The following is a 14,113-nucleotide window of genomic DNA, read 5'->3' on the forward strand; positions in this document are numbered from 1 at the left end:
AGTGAAGAAAAAAGAGCCACTTCTGCTTGGTCTTTAACCACAGAGTCAACTGGGCCAACCAAGTTCATCTGCCACATCCCATCCTTGTCCAGAAGTCAAGGGACAAGATTTGGTTTAGTTCTTCGAAAGACTCAGTTCATCACAAATCTCGTTGTAGAAAAACCAAAACTGCTCACCTTGAGTTTTAAAATAAGACATCTTCAGTGTTTTTCAAAGAACAGAGAAAAGAAAGACCGCTGAAACCCACTGCACCCAGCTGCGTAAAGCAGGGCCTGGAGAGAACCAGCATTCCAGGGAGGAACCAGTCACGAGAGCGTCAAGCTGGTCCTACTGTGCTCAACTGCCCACCAGATCTGGACCAGAAACCCAAGATGGCAGTGCAGACACCGTCAACAGACGGAAGCGGACCTCAGCCCAGGAGTAGTGGCACTGGGAACCTCTGGCCCTGGGTGCCACCTGGACCCCTTTAGCTGTCTACACAACAAGAGCTAACCCAAGACACTCACCTCCTCAGCCACTGAATCCCTGTAGTATCTCAGGCTTTGATCAGCAAGGACAAACCAGTGCTTCTTCCACTGAAAGGGAAGGGAAAAACAAGACTCAACTACCATGCAGCACACTACTTCAAGGCGATCCACAGCCAGAGTCCTGGGGACACCTCCCAGAGCACAGGTAAAGCAGAGGGCAGGCGGCCCCTCCCGCGAGTGGCAGACACACAGGACTCCGCTCAGGCCGCAGGCAACCATGCGCACATGACCTCAGGGCGCTTGCTAAGCCGCGGCTCCCCAGTGACAAGGCAGCATGGAGAGCTGGGCTGGGCCGCGGGGCTGTGGGCTCTCTGTAACCCAGAGGGGTGTGGCTGGTGAGCAGCACTTCGCAGTCCTCAGTCTCAGCTCCAGAGGCTGCAGACCCGGGGCTGGGCCCTCAGAGCTAAAGGTGGCTGTGAAAACGCATCTCCGTCCTAAGGTGGCTGCCTGCAGGCCACAGCCACTGGCCGGCTAACCAGAGGGGCGCGCCCACCTGCAGCCAGCAGGAGCACACCAACCAGCCAGATGCCCAAGTCTTCACTGTGAGTAGCAAGGAGGGAGACTTGAGTCTTCAGGCAGGGCCAAGGGGATTGATATGGAGAAGAGAGAAAAAGAGGACGTTTTGGCACAGTTGCTCAGGAAGCAGGAAGGGGAATTCAGATGGACGGGGTTCAGGGGCCTCTCAGTTGGACCCAGCGGGCTCCTCATCACGCCTCCTTGGAGGACTGGCTGGTCCAGCTGCAAGTGGCTCTTCTTGCTTGAGTCTGATGGCAAGAATGTATCACACTGGCCCCTCTCAGGACTGCAGCTGAGATGGTGTCTCCAACAGAGCCTTGCAGCCCTCGGCTGCTGTCTACTTGGCTGCCTTGTCTGCAAACACAGCCAATCCCACAACCAGAGGTTTTCCCTGTCCCCAGGAAGCCTGTACTCTCAAGGAGCCTTTAGGAAAGATCACCAGGTAGGAAGCTGGTTTTGTAGGGCAGCCCCGTGGCCTGAGGCTGAGATCCCTGCTGGGTACAGGAGAGCCATCTATCAGACTGGCAGCAAGCAGGCCTGGCTGGTGCCTCTCCAGAGGCCCCACCCACCTCTACAGAACCAGGGGTGCAGAGAGGGTGCACGTCTCCACTTGTCTGAGGAGATGGGGATCTGGGCCACAGTCCTGGTCCACGAGACAAGGGGGCATGCTGGAAGTGGGGGACGGAGCTAGTGTTCATTGCCCACCGGGGACAAGGCCAGGTGGACCTTGCACCTGCTCCCTGGCCCCTCAGGGGCCACAGCAGCTCTACACGCTCACCTGGCCGTCCTCGTACTGCTTGGTCAGCCAGCCTTTCTTGAAATTCAGCAGGTCAGGCTAAGAAAGGGAGAACAAAATAAGTTCGGAGGAAAGGACTATGGTATCTCAGGCAGAGGCAAAAGGTGACCGATGGGCAGCTCGTCTGTCCAGATGAAGTGGGCACCAGGAAAAGAGTTTCTCCACCTGTAGACAAGCCTGCATGGCCGCCTCATCCGAGTGGGTGCTGCCTGAAGCCACTCCACAGGTACATGTGTTTCGAGGAAGGAGATGGCGGGCTCAGCAGGCTGATGGGAAGGGCAGGGCATGGCTTCATCGCCCTGGGAGCAGCAGCAGAGGGGCTGCCCAGTTGCTCTGAGAGAAGCCCCTGCTACATCAGCAGGGGCCACCTGGGAGGCAGAGGAGAGTGGCCCAGACAGTCACTCAGCGTTTTACGTGAAGGGGAAGATCTGCCGTGATGGCTGAAAGGAGAATTCTGAAGTTCTCGCAGAGGCCACAGAAGACTGAGAGAGAAAGACTGAGGAGCAGAGGCCGTGACTGTACTGAGCAAGACACAGTAGCAACCCTGTCAAGACCCTCAGGCCACTTATCTATCAGGATGAACTGTAGCCTCCATTTCCCTACCAGATGCAAAACCAGCAGAGCAGACAGAAAAGCAGGGTGCACAGGCCTGACAGCAGGCCCTGCTTGGGGTGCTGTCCCTGCTGCGCCCTCCTGCACCTGTGCACCCGGGCCGAGGAACAGCCTGAGAGAGCACCTTTAGGACCGCCTGCAGCCACCCGGGCCTTGCTTGTGTGCCACATCTTGCACCTGTAAAGACCAGTACCCAAAGAGATGTGCCTCATCCTTCCCCTTGCCTCACGTGCTCCCTGTTTTTCTAAAGCCACCTTGCCCAGACATACGCTGTGATGTCTTTTTGTATTTGAAGGACTGAGAGGGAGTTAGAACAGTGCAAAGTGAAGAGGCAGGACAACGACCAGCAACATGTGTTCTGGGAGCCTCTGCTCTGGGAGCATCCTTGCTCCACAGGTTCATGTCAATCTGGCTGGTGGCCCCACACCCCAGGGGGAGAGGTGGCACAAAGCCTGGGCTCCTCAGAAGGCTGAGGACAAAGCAGGGAGGAGCTGCAGGTAAACCTCCAGGTCGCTATACGAGCAGCTGTCTTTCACTCCTAGGGCCTCTGGTCTGCCACTCTCAGCTCCCCAGGGGAGTGATACCCTGCCTAGACTCCACCTGACCACTCCCTACATGCACCCCACTGCTGCAGCTTAAACAACTTCCAGCAAAGGCCTCTTGCCCTCTGCAGTGAAACCCTCTGCATGAATAGGACAAGCACTCCCAGCAAGAGCGGATTCCTGCCTCCAAAATGTCACAGAAACAAACATCCAAAACAAGAATAAGAGAGGTTCCTTGCTGTGGCCCTGATCCCCTGGAATCAGGATTCTGCTGCCTTGTCCAGGTGGCCTCCTCTACCGGGAGCCTCAGAGCTCAGGATGCTCATATAACCCAGAAGAGGGAAAGAAACAAAGTGTCTGTTTACCAGGCACAGACACAAGGGCTGGTGCACAGAGGGGACAGTCGGTGCAGATGCAGAGACAGAAGCAATGACCCCAAGTGACAGAAGCAACAGGAGCAGTGTCTCTGGGCCTCGGTACGCGGGCGCCTGGGCTCACCGTCAGGGAGGACTCCGTGGACCTCCTGTCCAGTGACTTGGCTCTTCGGTGTGGAGACAGGGGGGAGGCCGAGGTGTCCGGGAGAGGAGCTGTGGGGGCTTCACTGGGGAGGTCCTGTGGCAGAGAGCAGCCGCCAGTCAGTACAAGCCAGTCAACTCGGGCAAGGAGCAGGGAGACCAGCAGCCAGAACTGTGCAAGGGTCAGGACTACAGGGCCTTGTTCCCAGGCGGAGGGGAGTGCTTTGTTTGGGCTCCTGTGGCAAGTCTGCGCCAGAGCAGGGCAAGGAGCCTATACCCCAGGATTCCTCATACAGTGCCTTCCGCTTCACGCAGCGGGTTCTGAAATGCCTTTTCTTTCAGATGCACCAATCACCATCACTCTCCTGGTCCCACCCCTACCCCCTAGCTTCTAGGGGTCACAGAAGGAAGATCCCTGGGTTCTGCAGCAGCAAGGGGCAGGGAACCTCAGGAGCCCAGAGAGAAGCAGGGCCATAAGAGTTGAAAGGGCTGCCTGGGAGAAGGAGGGTTTCAGAAGCGAAATCTACCTTGTGGACTGAGTAGAGAAACAAGGGCTATGGCTGTCACTCAAAAGAAAGAGGAAAGAAAGTGTTCAGCCTTGTGGCCAGGCTACCTCAGAGAGAAAGAGAGCAGCTCTAGTTAGGACGCAGGATCTAAAGCTGGTTAGAACAGCCTCAGCAGAGACGGATGAAGTTCAGATAGGAAGATGCAGAAGACAGGCCTTGCCCTCAAGAAGTTCACTAACTGGAGAAGGAGATGAGAGACACGAGCAAACAACTACAACACGAGAGCAGGAAGCCCAGCAGAAGTGTGTCCAGGTGTGTGTTGGGGTACATTGGAGGGGGTGTGGGGCCTGTGTGGACTGTGCCCTAGCTGGCCCCACAAGGCATCACTCAGGCCTCAGGGCTGGCCCTGTAACCAAGATGCTCACCCGCTTCCTGGGGAACGCCCTCTTCTCGCTGCGGCCCTGGCGAGTATCGCTTGATGGCGAGGGTGCGGCCGACGAGGTGGTCTCCATGTGCTCTGCCTTCTCAATGTCCAAGGCCTCAAATTTCTCAATCACCTGGGACCTCCTGCAAGAGAGGACACGAGGCTGCTGAGGGGAAGATAGGGTCCCCCCACAGCCCGAGTTGGGTTTGGTTTCAAGTCACAGAGGAGCTGCTTTAGCCAACACCCCCAACATCCCAGCCTTCCCTGGGCCTCCCCTTCCGCAGGGCAGGGAGGCTGTGCACACAGGACATGGGGCCAGTTCACCTCTGAGACCCCTCCCCAGGCTCCCTCTCCCACCGCCGTGGAGGCAAGAGTTGTGCAGGGACTGGCAGCACCTCATGGGCAAGGGCCTTCCCTTCTGCCAGGCCTGCCCTTGCCCTCTGCCCCCACACTGGAGGCCCCTGCTCAGTCTGTCGTGCTGACACACTCAGCAATCACACAGCTCATCACCCAGCATCATCTCCTGAGCCACAGACATGATCAGAAGGCAACCACCACCTTGGAGGGGCCGGCCTCCATCCTCGTTGCATTCCTCAGCAGATCATGGTACAACCCCACCCAGGACACCCAAAATTTAGCAAGAAAAAGGCCCATGAATTAACATTGTTTCTGCCAACAGTAAAAAAAAAAAAAAAAATCGAAAACCAAATTAAAACAAAAACAAAGCAAGTTGATTTCGTGTGAAAGGGCCGGCAGCATCGTCAGGCCATCTACGGCTGGAGACGGAGCTGAGATGGGAGCGAAGCAGGCGGAGGAAGGGCGAGTAACGTCACACAGCGACACAGCAGGAGAAGGTGGAGAGGGGCAAGACCTGAAAGAAAATAAGGCTGGAAAATGAATAAACAGAAAAGGACTGATTTTAAAATCAAATAATGGTAAATCAAAATTATCCAAAGAATTAAAGAAACAAAAACCCGAGGTGATCACTGTGGAGGACAGACCATCCTTGCCCCTGAGTCACGAGGTGCAGCCACATGGGCATGGGCAGGGAGGCTATGCGGGGCAGGCTGGCTGAGGCCTGGTCCTCGCCCATGTGGGCTGCCCACGCTCGGGGCCTGGGACGTGGACACTGAAACATCCTGGGCCAGGGGCCTGTCTTCCCAGGGACAGCCAGGCAAGCACTCTGAGGCCACTGCACGGGGAGGGTTTTACTTGCATCCTGGACAAGTGGAGAGTCAAGGGGAAGAAAGTGAAGGGCCTCTGAACCCAGAAGACTAAAATCCAACTCTATAAGGAAGGAAAGAGGAAATGGACTCAACTCCTGAGATCCCCCCAAGAGGCCAGCTTTTTCTCAGGGAGGGTTACCAGTAAAAATGGAAATTTTAGGGCTTCTTCATCAAGCAAAGCTTAATACCAAGAGCGGAAGTCTTGGGGCACCTGGCTCTCTGCTTCTCCCTGTGCTCCCACACAAAGTGTGGCTGCTCTAGTGTCCTGTGCTCCTGCGGAGTCTCCCCCAGGACCAGAGCTTGTTCCCAGGCCAGCCTGCCAGAACCAGCAGTGAGGGGGCGGCTGAGGGAGGCAGCAGGAGGCCGAGCATTGAGAGCGCAGGAAGTTAAGGCAGGGCAGGAGTTCCCGGGAACCACAGGAAGCTCTTGCAAGTGCTCAGCCTGGTCAGGTGTGAGGCATCCCCCGTGCTTGACCATCTCTGTGGGATTTAAATAAGATTCCAGGCCCACTGAGAGGCCTCAGTGCCGCCACTTGGGGAACAAGAGCCCCTCCAACTGACCCCACGGCCTAAAAAGCCCCAAGGCGCCTGTGAGGAACAGTGCCCGGCTGAGTCACATGCGAGGTGCATGCTGCAGGCCTGCCAGGGCTGCAGAGAGAGGAGTCAGACAAGAGAAGAGAAAGTGGTACCTGCTGCAGCCTCTCTACATACAGGGGCTCTGGTGAGGTCAGCCAGGATTACCTTGCAAACTAGGAAGTTTTTAACATGGTTTCCTTTAAATACTATAGGCATGACAGCAAAGGTCTCTCGGGGCTGGCTGACGGCACAGAAAGGAGGCGCCGCACCTCTGCTCTGCCTCAACCTCTCCAGCTCCCAACCGAGGGGAAAGGTAGGACCACATAGGAGCTGGCCCCGGTGCCAGTCACCAACAGTTCAACAAGGGCCACAGCCTCCTCACGCTCACTGGGCAGCAACTCACCACCCAAGAAATGTTTTCAAGGCTCTGGGACAAGTCTGAAGAGTGGAGCTGATGAGCTCACACAGGACAGCTTCAGGGCCACGGCTTGTCAGGAAACCAATGCCCATCGTCCCCCAGCCTGGCTCCTGGGCAGGCCTGGCTCAGCCACCACTCTGGGTAACTGTGGCCAACGTCCTGCCAATCTGGGGTTCTGTTCTCACCCAGGGCACAGGAATCCAATCAAGTACAGGGCAGGCTACTTAGGCCTCAGAAAGTGACAGCAGCCAGTCAGATGTCATCAGGGTCAGTAAGAAAGTGACGTTACAGTGTTAGAATGCAGAACTGGTGGGCCCCAGGATGCCAACACCAGGTGAAAACCCGTCTCCACAGTGGCAAAGAACATGCGGAAAGCAAAGCCCCAGAGATGCCGCCTACCCCAGGCACTAGACGAGAAGAGGGTCAAAGCCAAGCAGGTGTGCTGAATGTTAATTCTTTGGTCTGCTACTAAACCAGGGCAGGGCTGCCCACTCATGAGCCTCCAGGACACACAGCCTGATCACCGGCCAGTGCAAAGCCTCCTCTGCCCCAGCCCAGCGGCCTCCTAAACCTCTGGCAAGTCCCTTTACTTTTATATTGACTGAACTGCTTAAAGGACAGCCTTGGCCCAGTCCTGGGTCACGTCATGGGAGCACGGCCTTCTCAGTTAAAGGCCCAGCTGGGATGTGCGTCCCAGCTCTGCTGCACCGGGCTGTCTCTGTGAGCCCTGTCTCTGCATCTAAATGGTGGCATAGGCACCTCTCTGGGTCACTAGTGAAAAGGGAAGACAGCCATGTGCTTGGTGGGCACCTCCCAGGTCACCTTCCCTCTCGCTCTCCCTAGGAATTAGGCAGGTTCTATTTTCTTCTCTTTTCAAGACCAAAAATTCTGGGCGTCTTTTCCTTATTCTAGAGGTTGATCCACAGATCCATAGGTCCTTTCCACCTGGGACATTTGGGAGAGGGGTAGGTGTTAAGAAGAAAGGGGAACAGGAGAGAAAGGTGCTCTGCTCCCAGCCAGCCTCTCTAGGGGGAGCCCGTGGCCACGCGGGCCGTCCCCATGGCATGCCCCAACTCTGAGCTTTACCCAGGCTTTGGTAGGTGGGAGGACCCTCTATGAATACTTCTGGAACTTACGTCTGATCCTCTTTTATGGAAAGTGAACTTCTTTGGGAATCTAATGAAAACTATGGATTTTCTTTTCCCAGAAAAATGTACATACAGATGCTCGAATCATTTTGAGGGCTCACGGACCTCTAGCAGCCTACCTGTGGACCTGGGTGAGAACGCTGTTGTTGGAGCAAAGGCTCTGTTTACAGACTCAGGGGTGGAAGCTCCTATCGGAGGGGGTACTCAGGTGCTTTGGTCCAGGCCTAGGCTTGGAAGCCTGAGAGAAAGAACCAAGCTCTTTCCTCAGTTCTCCAAGACGTGCAGGGCCAGTGGAATGAGAGAAAGAAAGGGCAGAGCCCTGCTCTCCTCAGGTAGCAGTCGAGTTCCATGTCTCTGCCCAAGCCGCTAGCCCCTCCCTGGGCTCATCTCCAAACCCCATCTCTCCCCCAGGATGCCGTGGCTCTACTTGGCCTCCCATTTCACATTTCACCCAAGCCTGGATGACAACTGATGCTGTCAAGCCCTTGGCAGCTTCACAGGCTGCCTCGACTTTCCTGTGGCTTCCTGTGGGAGTGAGTGCTCGAGGGAGGAAGCTGTGCTGCCCACCCTGCCTCCCTGGGCAGTACTATCTTCCCCCGCATCTCCTTCGATGCCGGTCACCTGCACCCGAGACTGTAAGGGTACGGAGAACTTTTGCCACCATCAGCATCTCCGGGATCTTCCTGCCTCCACGGTTATCTCAGAGAACAGAAATGGGCCCGGAAGGAAAAGATTGAACCACACAAGGCCCAGGTGGCTAAGAACCCCACCCAGGGGCCCTTAAGGTCCCAGTGTCAGGAGGCACTTATAGGAAGCAGCAGGTCCTGGCCTAGGCCTCTGGGTGCCCAGAGATCCTACATTCTGGCTACCAGGGGCTGAGTTGTGGGACCTGAGTCCAGGATCCAGAAGGAAAGGTTCCCTACTTGCTCTGAACAGAAAGGGAGAACAAGCGTGCTCCCTTAAGGAAGGCTTAGGAACGTGTTTGGGTGTGTGTCTGTGTGTGTAGAGGGGAGGGGAAGAGAGAATGTGTGTGTAAGAGAGTGTATGTGAGAAGATAGTGTGTAAGAGTCACAGACTACATGAGTGAGTGTACATGTGAGTACATGTGTAAGAGAAAGTGGAGTACACGCAGGAGAGACTGTGTGTAAGGGTGAGGGGAGCCTGTGTGTTTGTGTACGTAGGTGCGAGCGTTCAGCCCTCTAACCTCCTCCTTACCTCCGCTCGTTGCCAAACAGACGGGCCACCTCTTCCCTGCCAGGGCTCCGGGCCCGAGTCCTACGCTCCAGCCGCCTTCTCTCCACCTGGAAGGCTTCTCGGTGGCTGATCCTGATGGCCTTAGGGACGTCGGCCAGGGCGGCATACTGCCTGCTGGCTTTAAAGGCAAAAGTGCGCCCCAGTCTCTCTGCCCCCTGCCCCCCAGCGCTGCCAGAGTCCATGTGGGCAGGGGGCTGGCTGGCTGCATCCAGGGAGCCAAGGGAGCTGCTGCAGACCATTCGGCTGGGGCGTCGAGGACCTGAGGAAGGAAAGGGATGACCAAGCTCCTGGGAGGGCGGTCCAGGGCCACTATACCTGTTGTTGGGGGTGCTGGGGCTGGGAGGGGAGAGCGGCGGGGGCAGCTGCTGCTCCTCGGCCTTCAAATCCTGTTTGGTCTTCTCCAGGGAGAAATAGCCGCTCTCCACCCGGACTTTGCGGCCACAGTCCATGCGGTCACTGCTCATGGCGCCCTCCTCTGGAAGAGAGAAGGGGGAGGCAGGAGACACACTCAGCCTGCTGCTATCTTCCATTTCTGGGGATTTTTTAAAAAGCCCATGCAGGGGCCAGCCCTGTGGCTGAGTGGTTAAGTTCACACGTCCACTTTGGTGGCTCGAGATTCGTTGGTTTGGATTTTGGGCAGGGACCTATCACCACTTGTCAGGACATGCTCAGGTGGCGTCTCATACAGCAGAACTAGAAGGACCTACAACTAGGATATACAATTATGTACTGGGGCTTTGGGGAGAAGAAGGAAAAACAGAAAGAGGAAGACTGGCAACAGATGTTAGCTTAGGGCCAATCTTCCTTACCAAAAACAAACAAAAACAAAAAAGTCCATGCAAATCCAAACAGGACCACGTCTCCACCTTCCATCTCCAAAGGCTGACATGGCTTGACAAGGGCAGAACCACGTGATGGGAGTGAAACCTCCTTCCCACACTTGTGCCTCACCCATCACTCCCCTAACCTGGTTGCCTCTCTGCCAGACTGTCAGGGAGCCCCTGAGCTTCTAATCTGGGGGCTCAGCTGGGAGAGCAGGTCCCGTGAGAAGAGATGTGCCACAACCACTTCTTACTGGACATCAAGGAGGAAACCAATGGCCAGCGAGCTGTTTAGTCTTTCAGTACATTTTTGGGGAGGGAAGGGGCAGAGGACTTGTGCAGAAATGAGAGGAGTGAATGGATTTCAGATGTGGATGGGCAGATGCTACCAAAGGAGACTGAAGCACTTTCTGCCCAGAGCTGGTACAAATGCATTTTGGCCTGAATGAGCTGGGCCAGTCCCAATTGCCCCCTCATCTTTAATGACCTGGACAAAATACACAGGGGAAAAGCCAAGCTGTGTCCTGCGGAGCCCTCAGTGCTTAGACAGGGGAGTCAGGGCCGGCTGTCCCACTTGTGCTCAGGCAGCTTCCAAGTGCTAAGTGGAGAAAGCTCGGGGCTGCCGGTCGTTCCTGCCCCAGCACCCTCTTCCCCACCTCCCCCAAGGGCCTGGGCAGGATGGGACAGAGGACGTGACTGCCCTAACTCCTGCTGCTCTCTCAGGACACAGTGGGCTTCCAGTGTTAACTAGGCCATGAACATGAGAGGCCTCCTTGTACACAGACCTTGTTACTGAGTGTTTTGATTCTCACAACACCTACTTGGGGCTGGCAGAGCAGGTGCTACTCCTTTACAGATGGGACTTAAGAGCTAGAGGGGCAAGGCCAGGGATCCCAGTCCCACATTATGCCAGGCCCTGCCCGAGGCTGATGGACACAGAAGGCAAGGGAGTCTGAGGCTCAGGGCTCATGACTGGACTCTGCAGGCCCCTGAGTCCCCAGTGCCAGCTCTGTTGGGATGTAAGCCTGTTCCAGCACTGCAAAGTGGGGCACCAGGACAGGAGGGCACCACTTACCATCTTTGCTCTCCAGCCCAGGTTCCCTCAGGGCACTGGCAGGAGGAGGCTGGCTCTGGCTGGGACTCTGAGCTGGACTCAAGCTGCTCCCATCTGGCTGGTCCTTGGCCCTCATTTCTTCCTGCCAGAGTGTAGACTTGGTGGTGGGGACTTTCTCAGCACTGGGGATGCTGCTGCTGCTGCTGGTGACAGCCATCTTGGCTGGCCCTGGCTCCTGGGGGAGACAGCAGTGTCTGTGTGGGCACAGGGGCACACAGCCCAAGCTGGCGCACAGGTCCTGGGTGCCTGGATACCTAGCTATGGGGGATACCAAGGTGAACTTCATAGAGTTAGGGGCTCAGAATCTGCAGAAGAGAAGGCTCTAGTCCTGGTCAGGGTGTCCTGGTCAGGGTGGAAGCTCCTGGATAGTACTGTGGCCTTTTCTCCTCTGCAGCCCTGAAGTGCTTGGACTCACTTGCCACAGGCCAGGTTTGGCAAATGCATGGAGCAGAGGCTTGGGGTTTCTGCTCAGAGCCCCAACACAGACACATGCAAGTTCTCCTCACCCAAAAAATCAAACAGAGCCCAGAGCAGCAAACCAGGCGTTAAAGGCAAGACCACAAGTGGTTGGCCTAGAGTCTGTCATTCCTAGACTTCCAAGTGCTTAGGATACAAACAAGGAAGGATGACAAGCGGTGAGGAAAGAACACACCATTGAGATGTGCCCCCCTGGAGTAAATGCAAAGCATCTGTTCGTGCTGCACCCAAGCTGAGGCCAACCCTTGGCCTCACCCACCCTCCCCTTTTTGGATACCTGGGACACTATGTGAATAGGACCCCTCTGTGGAGGGGAGGTTGGACTGAGGGTAGGCAGCTGTGCCTGTGAGAGAAGTGGCCCTGGATGCTGGTGCCCTCAGCTCCACACCGTGGGTGAAGTGCTTATGGCACATGCATACCCCTCTCTGATGCTTGGGGTGACCTGGGAGAGGGTGGGCTGGCCGGGGTCTCCAAGAGGCAGAAGAAATTCCAGGCCTGAAATGCAAGGGAAATGCATGCATTTCCCACACCAAGGGCCTCCCAACCTGTGCAGGGCTGGCTGCATCCCCAGATCCCTCCCCACATTCCCTGATTCTGGAGGACTCATCCCAGAGAATTGGGGGCCATGAACAGCAGCCAAAGCCTGATCAAGTCAGTGGGGACTGAAGGACAGTCTGGCAGCAGAAAAGCCATGCTGGCTTCCAGGAGAGGGGCTGCGTGGGTGATGGGAGGAAGCCTGGTCTCTAGGTAAAGTTGCTTCTCTTCTCCAAAGCAGGTATGTGGAAAGTAAGATGCCTCACAGGCCAGGCCAGGGCCACATGGCACTGCTACCGCTCTGCACACTGTCACCACTGTGGCGGAGAGGGATGCTGGAGCTCATGCCGACAGAGACCCTGAGTGCCTGTGCACAAGGAAGGAGTGGAGGCACCAGGTTTTCTATGTCCCTGTGTAGCCAGGACAGCGGCACTGCTCAGGGATGTCAATGCTATAATGAAGTCTGTGCTATTTATCTGGCTACTCAGAAAGGGTTTTCAAAGCAAGAGGAAAGAGGAAATAGGGTAGGAAGGCAGGCCCAGGCCAAGCCGCCTCCGTGACCTCCATGTGCTAAGCAGGCCCCCTCTCTGGAAGGGGTTTCATCGACAGCCTTCCTTTCTACTTCCTGGGCACAGAAACTGAGCAGGAACCCAATGAGAAGGAGGGTTCTGGCCTGGAATGGGGTGTAGCAGCTCCCCATTGGTTTGATCTGAAACTCCCAGGCCATGGAGACAGAGGCCAGGTATGGGGTCTTGGGTTCTTGCCTTTACGGGGGCCCCAAAGGCTTTAGGCTTCCCCCTCAGCTTCCTCTGGCGCACTAGAATGACTCTGGCATCAGGCTGCGGAAGGGAGGCTTTCCCAGAGATCAGCAACTCTCCTCTGGAAAGGCCCCACCTCACCCCATGAGACTGACTCACAGCAGCGTGGCCCTGATGAAAGTTCACAGCTTCCAGAAACCAGCAGCCTCAACGTGATGCTCTGAGGAGCAAGGGGCAAAGGAAAAGAGACTGCCAGGTTGGCTTCTGCAGGGGCTCGGGAGGGGCTGAGTGGAAGAGGCTGGGACCCCAGACCCCCCGGGCTCTAACAGACCCTCAGGGAAGTGGGGGATCTTCCCACCCTGTGATCACATGGCTCCTGCTACCAACAGACAAGGTGAAGCTTGGCCAAGGCCAGCATTATTTGGGGGGAAGGGACGTCACAGGGGAGGGAACGGCTTAGGGAGCAGGAACACCATCAAATTCCCTGGTCTGGGCCGAACGTGTCTCCTGCACATGTAGTTGCCTTATTTGGAGGCAGGAGGTCTGCTACGGCACTATTTCCAAGGTATTACTATGGAAATGCAGCGTAACCCTAAACGCTGTTATTCTGCCTGGGATTTTTTTCTCTCAAACCAGCCAGCTTTGGGGGATTTGCATGTGTGTCTGCTGTTCCCCAGCAGGAAGCTGTACTTTCAGTCTCCAGAAACAACTCCCATTCGATTTTGCCAGGGACACTACCTTCCAGAGGATGCTAGCCTAGGACTCCTTGGGAGGGTAGACAGAGGGCAGACAATGACCATGAGCTGAGAGCAGGCCCAGAGCTGCACTCTACAAGTAGGAGGGTGTGTGCAGCAGCCCAGGGCAGGCACATCCAGGGGAGACCCGGGGGGCATAGAGGAGAAGGGGGACCCAGTTCCACCCCGGCTGATCTCTGCCACTCAGTGAAGGAGAGAGCACCAGGAAGCACTGCTGAACCCTGGGGGTAGCCATGTTCTGCTACGCCTGGACCTCTGCCAGGCTCTGGGCCTTGCAAGACGCCCAAGGGACCCCCAATCTCCACTCTGCTCATTCTCAGGGTTACTGCGAGGCTCGATCAGGCAAGAACACTTGGTAACAGTGAAGCCTGAGTGCAGAGCAAAGGAATAACATTTACTGAGCACCCACACTGGGCCCAAGACCTCCTTTCAAGCTCACAAATAATCCTATAACCAGATCAAAACAAGCCCATTTTGCAAATCAGTTCACTGAGGCTCAGAACCCCTCCTGGTGCCCTGAGCCCCCGGACACTGGCTGGGGAAGAGAAGGAAGTGGAGAGGGGTCTTTGGGGAAGGACTGGACCTGGTATCACCA

The 14,113-nt window shown here is 56.1% G+C and overlaps 1 protein-coding gene across 15 annotated transcripts in view; it reads right to left on the reverse strand.

Annotated features, from left to right (window-relative positions):
- Nucleotides 1–14,113, reverse strand: part of MPRIP (myosin phosphatase Rho interacting protein) — a 145,046-nt gene that overhangs the window by 42,469 nt on the left and 88,464 nt on the right. For 7 of the 15 annotated variants that reach the window (XM_070563686.1, XM_070563688.1, XM_070563687.1 and 4 more), the window contains exons 6-11: nt 10,956–11,169; nt 9,375–9,534; nt 4,440–4,581; nt 3,492–3,605; nt 1,822–1,878; nt 507–575 (exon numbers count right to left, since the gene is read on the reverse strand). In XM_070563686.1, coding sequence (XP_070419787.1) covers nt 507–575; nt 1,822–1,878; nt 3,492–3,605; nt 4,440–4,581; nt 9,375–9,534; nt 10,956–11,169 — 756 coding nt within the window. Of the gene's footprint in view, nt 1–506; nt 576–1,821; nt 1,879–3,491; nt 3,606–4,439; nt 4,582–9,020; nt 9,535–10,955; nt 11,170–14,113 lie in introns of all 15 variants that reach the window. The other 8 variants (XM_070563675.1, XM_070563677.1, XM_070563676.1 and 5 more) reach the window with 2 other exon arrangements.

Source organism: Equus przewalskii, chromosome 10 (assembly GCF_037783145.1).
Source record: "Equus przewalskii isolate Varuska chromosome 10, EquPr2, whole genome shotgun sequence".
Lineage (NCBI taxonomy): Eukaryota > Metazoa > Chordata > Mammalia > Perissodactyla > Equidae > Equus > Equus przewalskii.